General features: G+C 40.9%; 1 protein-coding gene across 1 annotated transcript in view; it reads left to right on the plus strand.

Moving 5' to 3' along the window:
* Window positions 1-355: 355 nt before the first annotated feature.
* Window positions 356-13,712, plus strand: part of iqsec1b (IQ motif and Sec7 domain ArfGEF 1b) — a 741,654-nt gene continuing 728,297 nt past the window's right edge. Inside the window, 2 exon segments of the mRNA XM_034167371.1 lie at window positions 356-447; window positions 481-791. Of these exon segments, the coding sequence (XP_034023262.1) occupies window positions 511-791 (281 nt within the window). The 5' untranslated portion in view covers window positions 356-447; window positions 481-510.

A 13,712-nucleotide genomic window follows, 5' to 3' on the forward strand; every position in this document is an offset into this window, starting at 1 on the left:
TATAAATGTGATTAATAGAACAGCCGTGAGTCTTTACTTTGCGGGATAATATAATCACAGATGTGCTCTTTGCGTGGTGGTACAAAGCGGTACGTGCGTAAAGATGGAGGTGAGTGCGCACCTGGCGCAACAGAGCCAACCTGTTGAGTTGATCGGCTTACGCAAAAAAATTGTAAAGTTTCTTTTTTAAAAAACAACGATCCCGATATGAGAGAAGGCAACTCTGGTCTCGAAAGAGTTAAGCGGTCTTCCCGTGCGCGGGGCGGCTGGCGGGGGCTTAGTGCGGTGGATGCAGAGCTCGTGGACGCAGCCGCGTGCAGCAGCGCACCAAATCGTGCAACCTGACAGTGACGCGGTCACCACAGTTCACTAAAAATAATCATATTTTCTTTAGAAAAAACAGCCACGCCAGGCATGTGGGGGCACAGGGACGTCGCTGGATGTGACCGCGTTCAGTTTGGGTCCTGCTGAGGGCGCGTGTGAGGAAGCAGAGCGCGGATAACGTCCTTCATGGACGGGCAGCGGAGCTTTTACGAGATGGAAAACCCGTCGGAGAACCCCAGCAAGGCGGCGGAGTATCTCAAAGAGCTGAACAAGATCATCGAGACCCAGCAGGGGTTGCTGGAGAAGCAGAGGATCCGGATCGAGGAGCTGGAGCTCCAGGTGACAGATCTTTGCACAGAGAACGCGTGTCTGAAAGATCAGCACCAGCGGCACCTGGTCACCTGCAGACTCCAGCAGGGCAACCATCCCGCGCTGGGAGCCATAAAGGAGAATGTCATGCAGGAAAAGTAAGTTAGTCACTCTTTTTTCTCTCTCTCTCTGTCTCTCACAGCGCCAAGCTGTCAAAGTTCCTCTGCGTACAGCGCGCACGTGTTCAATCTGTGTGTGTGTGTGTGTGTGTTTTCTTACGCCACGACGACACGGAACCAAATTAAAACGTGTATTTGGCTGCCACTTTGTCGTGGATCAATTTTTCATCACCCGTGTCATTCTCACTGGCACGCTGCGCGCGTGGCACGCGTGTTGCGTAATCCTGCACAGCGCGTGACAAACAATCTAAATAAATAATCGGAACAAGATTTAAAAGAAAAAGAACAAGATATAAAATCATCACAGACGGGTGTGCCTGTTTTTAAAATTATATCACAAGAAAGCACCGTGAAATTTTCAGTAAACATGTTTAGTTTGTTTTTCACACATTCTTTGTGAGTTTTATTATTTTTTTTAATAATCCTTATGTAAATGATAATCTGATGATTGTACAGGAGAGTTCCTTTTTTCCATCTGCTGGTTTTCAATTTGCATTCATTCCAGGGGTGCTTCAAGCTTTTGGAGATGGGGAGGGAGGGGTGGGGCAACCAGAGTTCAGTGTTGTGAGATGGAGTCAGTGCTGCCAGCTGTCGATTGTAAACCAGTTGGACCTCCCTTATTTTGTATAGTGTAGCAGATAAGAGAATATTTAGAGCGGAATCCTGCAAATGGTGATAAAAGCATCAAATTCGGCAGAAATACTCCTCATTCAAAAAACAAACAAACAAAAAAAAACCGATTGGCCACTTCAATTTTCAGTTGGCGTTCAGGTAGAGGACAATTGAAGTCAAAATTAAAAGATGCTCCAATCATATTGAAACCTATGCCACATTACTTGCCTGATCATAAATATTCTAAAAAGGTATGGTTTGGATGGTCTGTAACTGAATTCTATGGAGTTATGGGATAAAAACAGCAAGAATGGTGACAATGGACAGCATCAGTTTGTACAGGGGTCAAAAGTTAAAGTTGATCCAATTTTGGTAAAAAGTGATGCAAATTACTAGTTGAGTTAACACGGTTTTAAAAAGGAATAGTTTGGACCATGTATCATCCTTACTTATCACGTTACGGGGTAACATATGTCACGTATCTTAGAATCCAATAGACGTCGACCTTGTTTGACTTTTACTTTGGAGACCAAGCATTCAACACTGTCAAAACTATTCCATTTATTAATCCTATTAGCTCAACCAATAATTTGCATCACTTTTTACCAAAACTGGAGCAACTTTAACTTTTGACCCCTGTACAAAATGAAACTGACCTTTGTCACCATTCTTGCTGTTTTTATCCCGTAACTCCATAGAATTTAGTCACAGATCGTCCAAACTATACCTTTCTGGAATCTTTATGATCAGGCAAATAATGTGGAATATTTTTCAATATGATTGGAGCATCTTTAATTTTGACCTCTGTGTAATTCTTCAATTGACACCGACCTGACCACTGATTGAAAAGTCAAGTGGCCATTTGTTTTTTTTTTTTAAAGAGGAGTCTCTAAGGAGTATCTCTGCCAAATTTGATGCTTTTAGCACCATTTTCATGATTGTTTCAGTTATCGGCTGCACTAATAAAGATTACAAATAATGTTGGTCATTTTTATCTCCTAATAGGCACAAAGAGGGTGTGGCAGTACAGTTTCTGTCCACGTCCAGAGGAGGGGTGGAGTCTATGTGATCATTCCTTACTGGCTGTAGCTTTGTAAACCAGAACCATAACTTTGCGAAAGAGTTTGGTCCCCTTCTCTTTCACAGCTGTTTTCTCTCAGCCAAAAACAGGCTGGGCAAGCTGCAACTGTTGACAGGGCTATTCTACAGGACGCCGTCTTACTATGATTGGCCGCGATCTAAAAAAAAGTGCCACAAAGGGATGAAACAGCTTAATACAACTTGTCTCCTAACAGGCTGGTTTGTAAAGTGCAGATCTGGCAACCCACCCAAAAACAAAAGAATGCAGCGGCGCTCTCGGCCAGACATGAACAAAACCGCAACAAACACTGCTTTAGCTTCAAATTTTTACCCCGATCGAGCACAAGCAAACACATTTCAAGCTGTAGTCACTATGAGTACCCCATTAAAATAATTCTGAAGTCTAGGGTGACCATATTTTGACTACCGAAAAACCAGGACACTCGGCCCAGCAATGATGCTTGAAGTTTACTCAAAGATGCCTTATAATTTCAATACATTTAAAGTATGATTCCCCTGAGACACAAATTCAGATAGGCTTCTCAGGGAAACCAGGACATTTAGTCACCCTATAAGTCATTAAGACTATAAATTCCAGTAAGTTACCACATACTATCAATGATTTTGAGAATTGGGATGAAATTTTTAAACAGTTCAAAAGTTGGATCCTGATTTCAAATCTGGTGCCACTGATGTGGCCGTAGCTACTATGTATACGAGGGCCCGGTTTCATAAAGCAGTATAATCTTTTAGTCTATTACGGTTACTTAACCAACTAAGGTCTAATTAATCCATCTAATTTCTATTTCACATCGATGGCTAAACTTGTAGATTAGCTGTTTTATGTTAATCAATGATTTTCATGATTATAGCAACCTTGCAAGTGCCATTGTGAAGAAACGCCTCCAAAGGGCAACAGTTTTGTTTACTTCTGGGTTGGTCAATCTACTCCAAACATGGCCAAGTTTCCCGCAGCAGAGGAGAACCGTTCCCAACCTCAGTGTCCGTAAACGTCTCAAATGGATTATTTCAGTCCTGGAACGCTCCTGCTACAAATCTCCCCTTCCTTCCTCTTCCATCAAGTGGTGGCACATGATAGCTTCCTTTTTTAAGGTAATTCACTGAAGTTTTGTCAACTACAATAAGGCTAGCCTCCTCTGTACCAGGATAAAAACTTTAGTTGGGTAATGCAAAACTTTAGCTGACTAAGCACTTTGCGCAACAACTAACATCAAAAGATGAGTCGACTGAGTTTAGTCCACTAAACAAGATTAGACCACTTTATGAAACCAGGCCCAGGTTTGTTCAAGATTTACAAAGATGGATCAAGAAGCCACGATGACGCTTGACAACATATCCTGATTTACTCCAGGATTAAACGGGACGGAACGCCACTCTGTGGAATAGCCGCTTTCTTATTTGGGGCGGGCTTCATGCAATGACTCATTGAGTGGTACCAACATCAGCAAGTCTTTTGAAAACAGATTTTTGCTGCATGCTTTGCTCAGAATTGTGTTTTGACTGATTAAATACATTATGGACTTTCAGGGTTTTAATCGAAGAAACAGCAGTTCACCACCGCACCTACTCCACTGGATGCCATCTTGCATGCCAGTGCAAGCATGTATGGCAGTCGTCTGGTTGTCGGTGTGCCTATCTCACATGCTTCATTCCAATGATTCACTGGCTGTGGACATGATATCTAGAAACATAAACAATGGATTTGGTCACAATCTTGATGCTTGCATCTGGAAAGACTTGATTCACTTTTGAGACAGGTGGAATGTTCTTTCTATCTTATCTTTTTAGCCCTTGTTGTCATTCATGGAATTTCAGTACCTGGCTTTATTACACCATAAAGAACTATACATAGATGCACAAAAGACATAAACCCCTAAGATTAAAACCATCTTCTATTACCTTAAGGAGGAAATTATGGATGCCATTATCACCATAGGTACACTATGTGCTCTCTGAATGCTCCCCCCCCTCCAACCCCCGAGTTGTGTTTTTGTTCATTTGTCTCACTGGATGTCTGAAATGTGTCTCAGAAATTTTTGAATGGAATTTGATTTTTTTTTTTTTTTTTTTTTTTTGAGAAGTCATGTTTGGGTCAGCAAACAATTTGTCATATATTTGGTGATGTGCCTGCTCTGTGCCTTATGTTCGAAATAAAACCATTTGGCTTTTTAGCATCATAAAAAGAAATATTGCCTAAAACATTTCTTGATTGTGTCCATGTGATCCAGAGCCCGTAGCAGGATACTACGGCACATGCTGCTGTCACAAACTATTCAGAGATTGTTCAAATGACATACCAAAATGTAAAGGATTATTATTCTTTAACATAAAGGGGCGTTTTTGCTTCGTATCCGCTGACAGAAAACCTTTTAAATTTGTCACAAAAGGAGATGACATCAAGTTTAGAGGTTCTCATGTTCAGTAGTGTTGACAGCAACAATATGAATTAGGCAAAGGGATGACTGTATTTAAAATTATGCATTTTCTTTGTGGTTTTTTCAGGAACATGAGCTTTAGAGCACATTGGATGAACTTTTGTGATGGTAAATATATAAACTACTGCTGAAAGATTTAGAATCGTCTCCACGTATTAGAATGGTGTTCCTGCATGACGTGCGTGAAAAGGGGTTGGGCGGATGCACAAGCAAGGAGCCAATATTGCGTTTGTTGGAACGCCGACCCTGTCATATATTTCAATAATTTATTGCCAGATGGTGCCAGGTTCGTTCCACCTTGTGCACAACTCACGTACTGCAAATTCTCAAATTGACATCATTGTCATGTGACTACTACTGATTACAAAATGCAAAACAAAACATTGCATACATGTGTAGAATAACAATGAATTTTTGAAAAACCTAATTCCCCATGAAACAAAACTTACTGTGAGTCACCCAGTGCATTTACAGAACTTGGAAAAGACCAGTGCACACTGATGACACTGTCACAAGTAAGAAGCGGAACGATGACGAAAAACCTTGTGAAATTTTTTTTTTTTTTTTTTTGCTTTTTACAACATGTTTTGGTTAAAAAGGGACTGGGCGGATGGCCGAGGGTGGTATAGGTATGGTATAAAGAATGGTAAATGGGCCGCATTTATATAGCGCTTGTCCATCTGCATCAGATGCTCATAGCGCTTTACACATCAGTGCCTCACATTCACCCCAATGTCAGGCTGCTGCCATGCAAGGCTCTCACTACACACCAGGAGCAACTAGGGGATTAAGGACCTTGCCCAAGGGCCCTTAGTGATTTTCAAATCTGGCTTGAACCAAAGATCCTCTGGTCTCAAGCCCAACGCTTGACCACTAGACCATCACCTCCCCTAATGAAATGAAACCTATCACACATATGAGCAAGCTATTTGTTAAAATTTGTTAAATAGCATTTGTAATATTATGATTGTAACAGTAATGTTGGTGCCCACTAAGATTGTAGTTGAGTCAAGTCAAGGAAATTGGAGTGCTGAAGCCAATGAGACCTTCAAGTCATTCTGTCTGTGTCGGAGCTCATCATGTCCCACTTTCCAAGATGCCATGAAAGGAGCATTGGTGTATGGAACAAATTCAAGTTTCCCTGGCAAGTGTCATTTTGGATGAACTGTCATAGTCAAATAGATTTGCTGGAATTATTTTCTGAAGTTTACAGTAAAAGCTTGGCTGGGTTTGTACAACTGTTGATTTTTGGCATCTGGAAACCCTTCATGTGTATTGTTACTGTCACCCTGTCACACCTTTTTGAAACGTGTTGCAGGGCTGAAATGGCTGAATAGATATATATTATGAAATGAACTTATTATTTTTTTTATTTATTTATTTCCCCTACAGTCCAAACTCTGATTTGGGGTTGTAATATGTCTGTTACAAGATGACGGTATATATTGGTTTTGACATATTGTCTGCATAACGTGGTTGGTGTGGAGTAACTCACTCAGCTTCATCTAAATTTTTGCTGTCCATGTCTAACAGTGTCTGCTACAAAAAAAAAAAAAAAATCTGGACCTCTCAATGTCACAAAATGTGTTATTTTAATCATTATTCACTTGCTTCATTTGGACAGAAAAGTTATCACATATATAGTTGTGGTTAGAAGTTTGTAGGCACTCATCGTGGGCATGAATGTCATGGTACTTCTGAGTTTTAATGATGTCCTTGAGCTATACTTTTTCCAGGGTGGAATGATTGTACAGCATAAATTATTAATGACTTTAAAAAACAAGAATTGGGTGCACAAGTTTTAATTTATTCTAGATCTTCTCTAATTCACACAGGGTTATAATTATACACACAGGCTATATATACATCCACTTCCAGTAATATTTGGTTAAATGTCCCTTAGTAAGCTGCACCTTGACCAGATGGTTTTGGTAGCCATAAACAAGCTTCTGGCATATGTCTGGCTATTTAGTTTCCCAGTCTTCTTATCAGAATAGGTAGAGTTCTTTTAGGTTGGTTGTGTTCCTGGAATGGTCCCAGATTTTTAAGCTTAGTCTACAAATTTTCTATAGGGTTGAGGTCAGGGCTTTGGGAAGGCCATTCCAGAAGCTTAATGTTAGGCTGCTTTATCCAACCCATAACCAGTTTTGATGGGTGTTTGGGATAATTCTCATGAGGGATCACCTAATTGTGGCCACGTTTGAACCATCTAACTGTTGATTTGAGGTAACGCTGAAGAATTTGGAGGTAGTCCTCCTATTTATTCCATCCACTTTGCGCAGTGCGCTGGTAAAACTGGCAGCAAACCAGCCCCAGAGCATGGTGCTACCACCACCATGCTTGACAGTTGGTACAGTGTTCTTAGGTTTGCAAGCCTCACTCCTCCAAACATACCTCTTGTCTTTGTAGCCAAATAACTCAGTCTTTGTTATGTCTGACCATAACATAAAATACCTTTCTCCAGAAAGCATTTAACTTGTCCAGTAGAGGTGGGCAATACTGTGAATTTTGGTATTCATCCGATACCAAGTAAATACAGGCCCAGTATCGTCGATATCGATACTGATACTTTTTCATATTTAAGCTTCATAGATCCAAAGGATCCAAAAGACCTAGGATAGAATTTCCCCAAACATTGTACGTGACAACAAAATACTTTATTATCACAACCAACATTTTTGTTGAAAAAAATATCACTCAACACAACTTAAAATCTCCTGAGGTAGAGGGCTGACAAACCTCAATACAAGGGTGCGCTGCTCCGTGTTGTGTGACACAGCGCATCGTTGCTCTTACAGACAGAGAGTAGACGTTGATGAATCTGCATGTGCAACAGTCAGTGTGTGCGGGAGAGAAAAAAAGCTTGAGTATCGATGTTTTTACACGAGGATCATTCAGTATCAATACCAGCGTTGGTATGGATATTATCGATATTAGGATTGATCCGCCCACCTCCATTGTTCATGTGGACATCTGCAAATTTCAGTCTAGCATGAAAGTTTCAGTTATGGAGCAGGGGCTTTTTTCTTGATTGGTACTCATGGTGATGTAAAACTGGTTTCATTGTGGACAGTGATGGTCCAGTTTCCAGTTCATAGCAGGCCTGAGTCTTGGTGGTTCCTAGTTTGTTCCCACAGAATGTAAAAGATTCACTATTTGTGTGATACAGCAGTGAAAATAGAACTACTTTTTTGTCAAAATAACAATGAAGGCCTGCTACATTTTGTTTTCTGTTATATTTAGCACAGTAAAATATTGACATCTTGTTTTTTGCAGACACCGTGTCCTGATTCTCTCTGAATGCTATCTCATTCTGTCTGATGTTACACAGCTTTTACGCTGGATGATGAGCTCTACGGTGCCATACACATTATGATGATCCACACTCCACCAGCATCTCTGTTCCTGTAAATAAACGCTTTGAAGAAAAGCTATTTTTACGTTAAAAGAAATGAATCTACAGCTGTAAGTGTGTTTGTGCAGAGAGCGACACTGTGGGGCTTTATATACGATGACATCATCATCACGTTTGCTTACTCACTGTTCATTGTCAGTACAGAGCACCAGATGACAGATCCTCCCCACAAATTTCCCTCCCTGCAATGACCTTTTAACATCGGAATGCCAAAGCGCAAAGCGAGCAGGGCAGAAGTGTTTGAATAGTCCCAACAGGCTTGATCTCTGAGGTTAAAATGGAGTGCACACACAAGACTTGGACAAATATTTTCAGTACAAAGCCCTGTGCCGGGGGAAAACGAGCGTCTTGTCAGCGCACACACACACACTCACACACATACAGAGCTGAGATGGAGTCTTGTCCCTGGTGATGTGTCACCAGTTCAGCCATGTCAGCTGTTCTTTTTGCCTTGTCCATAGTCAGCGGACAGTCCTGGACTTGACTGGCAGGCTGGCAAGCAGGGGAGGGGGGTTCCTAAGTCCCCATAACACACCACACAATGTTAGAATAAGATCACATGGAGACAGACCACTGTTACTGCAGGCCCAGTCCCCACAGTGAGCCACAAGAATGAGCTGGTGTCATGGGGATTTTTGGAACTGCTTTATTTATCTCTTCACACAACTCGCACAGCCCCATGAAGGTCAGATCTGCATTTTAATAGATACTGTATCAGGCCTTGTACCAGACAAGGTCTTTGCCAGTTTATTTCACAGTTACAACATCAGCTACAATCACACAAAGTGTTTCAACTGCAAATTTTATCTGTGTGATGAAGTGGAAAGCACGTGGGTGGAAGCTCTGTGGTCGTGCAGCTTATTAGCCAATTGATGTAGGACCTGGCATGGCCAGTGTTTTTCTGGTATGGAGAGTATACTGTACATATGTGTCACAAAAGCAAAGTTATATAATTTAATAAAAGCACTAACTGGTTTTCAGACCATTACGTAGTGAACACATTTGGCCAAATGCATGATTTGCTCACAAATGACCTCTGCAGGTTTGTTTTTGATCAAGCTAGCTCTTGTAGACTCATAGTAACTATCCAGATAATAAACTCATAATTGTTTGAAAATATTATGTTTATACTGATGGCAGCCGGTCTGCTCTGTGTTAGCTTAATCCTGTCAGATCTCAGAAGCTAAGTAACGTGGAGCTTGGTTCATACTTGGATGGGAGACCTCTTCGGAACACCAGGAGCTGTATGCGTTTCTCCGGGTAAAACTGCAGTTGCGTCAGGAAGGGCATCCGGTGTAAAACTTGTGCCACATACCAATGCGGATCTGGCTGTATCTGCTGTGGTGATCCCGAACTAACGGGAGCAGCTGAAAGATCAACAACAACAACATGTTTATACTGATGATGTGGTATATATTGTCTACAATCAATTTCAATTAATTTTTTCCAATTTATTGAGTTTATATAGCGCCAAATCAAAACAAAGCTGCCTCAAGATGCTTCACACAAGTAAGGTCTAACTTTACCAACCCCTAGAGCAAGCACACAGGCGACAGTGGTAAGGAAAAACTCCCTCTGATGATACTGAGGAAGAAATCTCAAGCAGACCAAAGGGGTGACCCTCTGCTTAGGCCATTAGACCAAAAAGGTTGACAACACAGAACATAATGCAACAACAATTGATGAGAGTCCATGCAGGTGTCCAGTCCACTGTCAAGGGAGGGATTGGGGAGGGGGGTCATCGAGACACTCTTTGGATCTCTTCCTGCAGCAGAGTCTGTTCCGCGTCCGTGCTAGAAATCATCTAATCCAGCACGTGGATCCAGCCACATCTCAGACAGAGAGAAAAAAGTAAACAGAATCAGTCTGCCAGAAAAAAAAAAAACACTTAAGGTGTAATTCATCAGCATGAAGCAACAGGAAAGCAGAAGAAACAATAAGGTGATCGCCAGGCCCTAGCCCTAAGTTTCACTATGATTGTAGTGACGCTACAGATTGTAGATCGCCAGCCCCTAGCCCTAAGTTTCACTATGATTGTAGTGACGCTACAGATTGTAGCGTCACTACAATCATATCTTAACAGGTGGTTAATTGATGTGTGAGCAGAACATTCACCTCGCATGATAACCGACTGCACGTCCGTGGTGAGAGTTCATTAGAATGTAGTAAGCATGTGCATCTGGTTACCACATCACAACTTAAGGTGCCTTAATTGCCTAACCCTATGGTCAGATTAGCTACAAGTGAGGGCGCCAAGCAATTGACATTTGTCACGTAGTGGGAATTCACAGGGTGCGGCCAGGTCATGATTACTTGGTGTTATTGTGCACAATGTTTCATGATGGAACAAGGAAATAAATATGAAGAATATCAAAAACTTTTGGAGTTAAATCTACACAATAAGCTTAAACCAGACAAGGTATCAGGCAGGAATGTTTGGCAGAATCATTCTGCAAAAAAAAAAAGGGTTCCTTATTACAAGAAATGCAACAAGACATAACAAACCCTGTCATTACGAGGTCACTTTGAGATGTTCAAACATACTGTTTAATGTCAGCAATGCACCTGTGATTTCAATGATTTTACAGTATTTTCCTTGAAGTATGTTATTTCATTAATATCATAGTCAGCATCAATTAATATCTTCTGCTTTAACAAACAAATCTGTAATTGGATGCAAAATATCATCAACTTATCATTATCAAGAAAATCCCAGAAGAGATATAGAGATATTATATCTCACAGGTGAGAACCAAAATGGTGCTGGTGTTGGCTTAACTTCTGCTGCTTTGGATTGTTTGGATGAGTATTATGTTATTACTGACCCACTGTGCCAGCTCACTTCCACTGTACATTCAATCAAGCTCTGCTTGCAATGATAGTAAATATTTGAATTTGTGTGTTCTGGGTACTCCATACTGTAATCCACCTCCATTGTTGGCCAATGTGTTGTTGGATCTGTGGTGGCAGCCTGCTCCTTGCGTAAGAGGAAGACATAGTCTTGTTAAAGGAAAGCAGAGCGGTGTGTGTATCTGAATGAGAGAGCTTTTCAAAGGGGTCAGCCCTGGTGGGGCTGCCTGTGGCTATTATCACATGACCTTTCTTTAAATTTGGGAGTCTGGTTATTAATGGATTAATGGATGATCAGCTTGTTTTATCTCAGTATTGACTGTGGACCCGGTAGCTGACAAGGATAATGAGCATCGCTAACATTGATTGTGCAAATCTGAGCTTCTTGGTTCATGCACTGCAACATAAAGAGAAAGTCTGCAAGATCTGACAGACATTAGGCATCAACAAACACCCAGTTTAAGATATAGCACTGGAATACTCACTAGAATCACTAGGAACACGAGAAGGCAGGATCTGCAATGATCTGGCAGAGGACATGAAAAGGAGTACATTTTAAAAGATTCTCATCATTCAGCTGTGGAAGTGGTGACACAAAGGCGATTGAATGACTAAACCCAGAATTAGTAGCACACACGGAATCCATAACAACAGATTACAACAAAAGTCCAGAATAATGCTGAACAAATAGAAAGTAAGATCACAGTATCCTTTCCCTCTGCACCTCTAGTGCTTCTTCTCACATTCCCTCTAATGCAGCAGAGCAACACAAAAATGATGGAGCACATCATCGCATTTGTTTTTGAAGCAAAACTGAGAATAAACCAGTACATTGCTCCAAACACTGAGGGGTACAAAAACTGAACACAGAGAGACCACAGGAGGAAATGGAACAAATTAGTGACTATACAGTATTCTGAGTAGAGACTAGAATGAGTTTGGGGGGGCTTTGGAATATTGAATATAGTCACCACTGTATGCCATTAGCCTGCTACCTAACTAGCCGACCAGCCTTCTTTAGGCACCTTCAGACGAATGGATTTTAGGAATAATGATCCATCCCCAAACAAATTGACTCAAAGAGCATGCTTCAAGGAGACCTATAGCATGGATGGAGGATGACTCAAAATACAACCCCTGGCAAAAATTATGGAATCACCGGCCTCGGAGGATGTTCATTCAGTTGTTTAATTTTGTAGAAAAAAAGCAGATCACAGACATGACACAAAACTTAAGTCATTTCAAATGGCAACTTTCTGGCTTTAAGAAACACTATAAGAAATCAAGAAAAAAGATTGTGGCAGTCAGTAACGGTTACTTTTTAGACCAAGCAGAGGAAAAAAATATGGACTCACTCAATTCTGAGGAATAAATTATGGAATCACCCTGTAAATTTCCATCCCCAAAACTAACACCTGCATCAAATCAGATCTGCTCGTTGACATTAACCCTATGTCATGAAATTGACCCTATATGTCTTTTTGCAAGGAATGTTTTCACAGTTTTTGCTCTATGGCAAGATGCATTATCTTCTTGAAAAATGATTTCATCATCCTCAAACATCAGAAAAGTGTCCAAAATATCAACGTAAACTTGTGCATTTATTGATGATGTAATGACAGCCATCTCCCCAGTGCCTTTACCTGACATGCAGCCCCATATCATCAATGACTGTGGAAATTTACATGTTCTCTTCAGGCAGTCATCTTTATAAATCTCATTGGAACGGCACCAAACAAAAGTTCCAGCATCATCACCTTGCCCAATGCAGATTCGAGATTCATCACTGAATATGACTTTCATCCAGTCATCCACAGTCCACGATTGCTTTTCCTTAGCCCATTGTAACCTTGTTTTTTTCTGTTTAGGTGTTAATGATGGCTTTCGTTTAGCTTTTCTGTATGTAAATCCCATTTCCTTTAGGCGGTTTCTTACAGTTCGGTCACAGACGTTGACTCCAGTTTCCTCCCATTCGTTCCTCATTTGTTGTGCATTTTCGATTTTTGAGACATATTGTTTTAAGTTTTCTGTCTTGACGCTTTGATGTCTTCTTGGCCTACCAGTATGTTTGCCTTTAACAACCTTCCCATGTTGTTTGTATTTGGTCCAGAGTTTAGACACAGCTGACTGTGAACAACCAACATCTTTTGCAACATTGCGTGATGATTTACCCTCTTTTAAGAGTTTGATAATCCTCTCCTTGTTTCAACTGACATCTCTCGTGTTGGAGCCATGATTCATGTCAGTCCACTTGGTGCAACAGCTCTCCAAGGTGTGATCACTCCTTTTTAGATGCAGACTAACAAGCAGATGTGATTTGATGCAGGTGTTAGTTTTGGGGATGAAAATTTACAGGGTGATTCCATAATTTATTCCTCAGAATTGAGTGAGTCCACATTTTTTTTCCTCTGCTTGGTCTAAAAAAGTAACCGTTACTGGACTGCCACAATCTTTTTTCTTGATTTCTTATAGTGTTTCTTAAAGCCA

Source organism: Thalassophryne amazonica, chromosome 3, assembly GCF_902500255.1.
Source record: "Thalassophryne amazonica chromosome 3, fThaAma1.1, whole genome shotgun sequence".
Lineage (NCBI taxonomy): Eukaryota > Metazoa > Chordata > Actinopteri > Batrachoidiformes > Batrachoididae > Thalassophryne > Thalassophryne amazonica.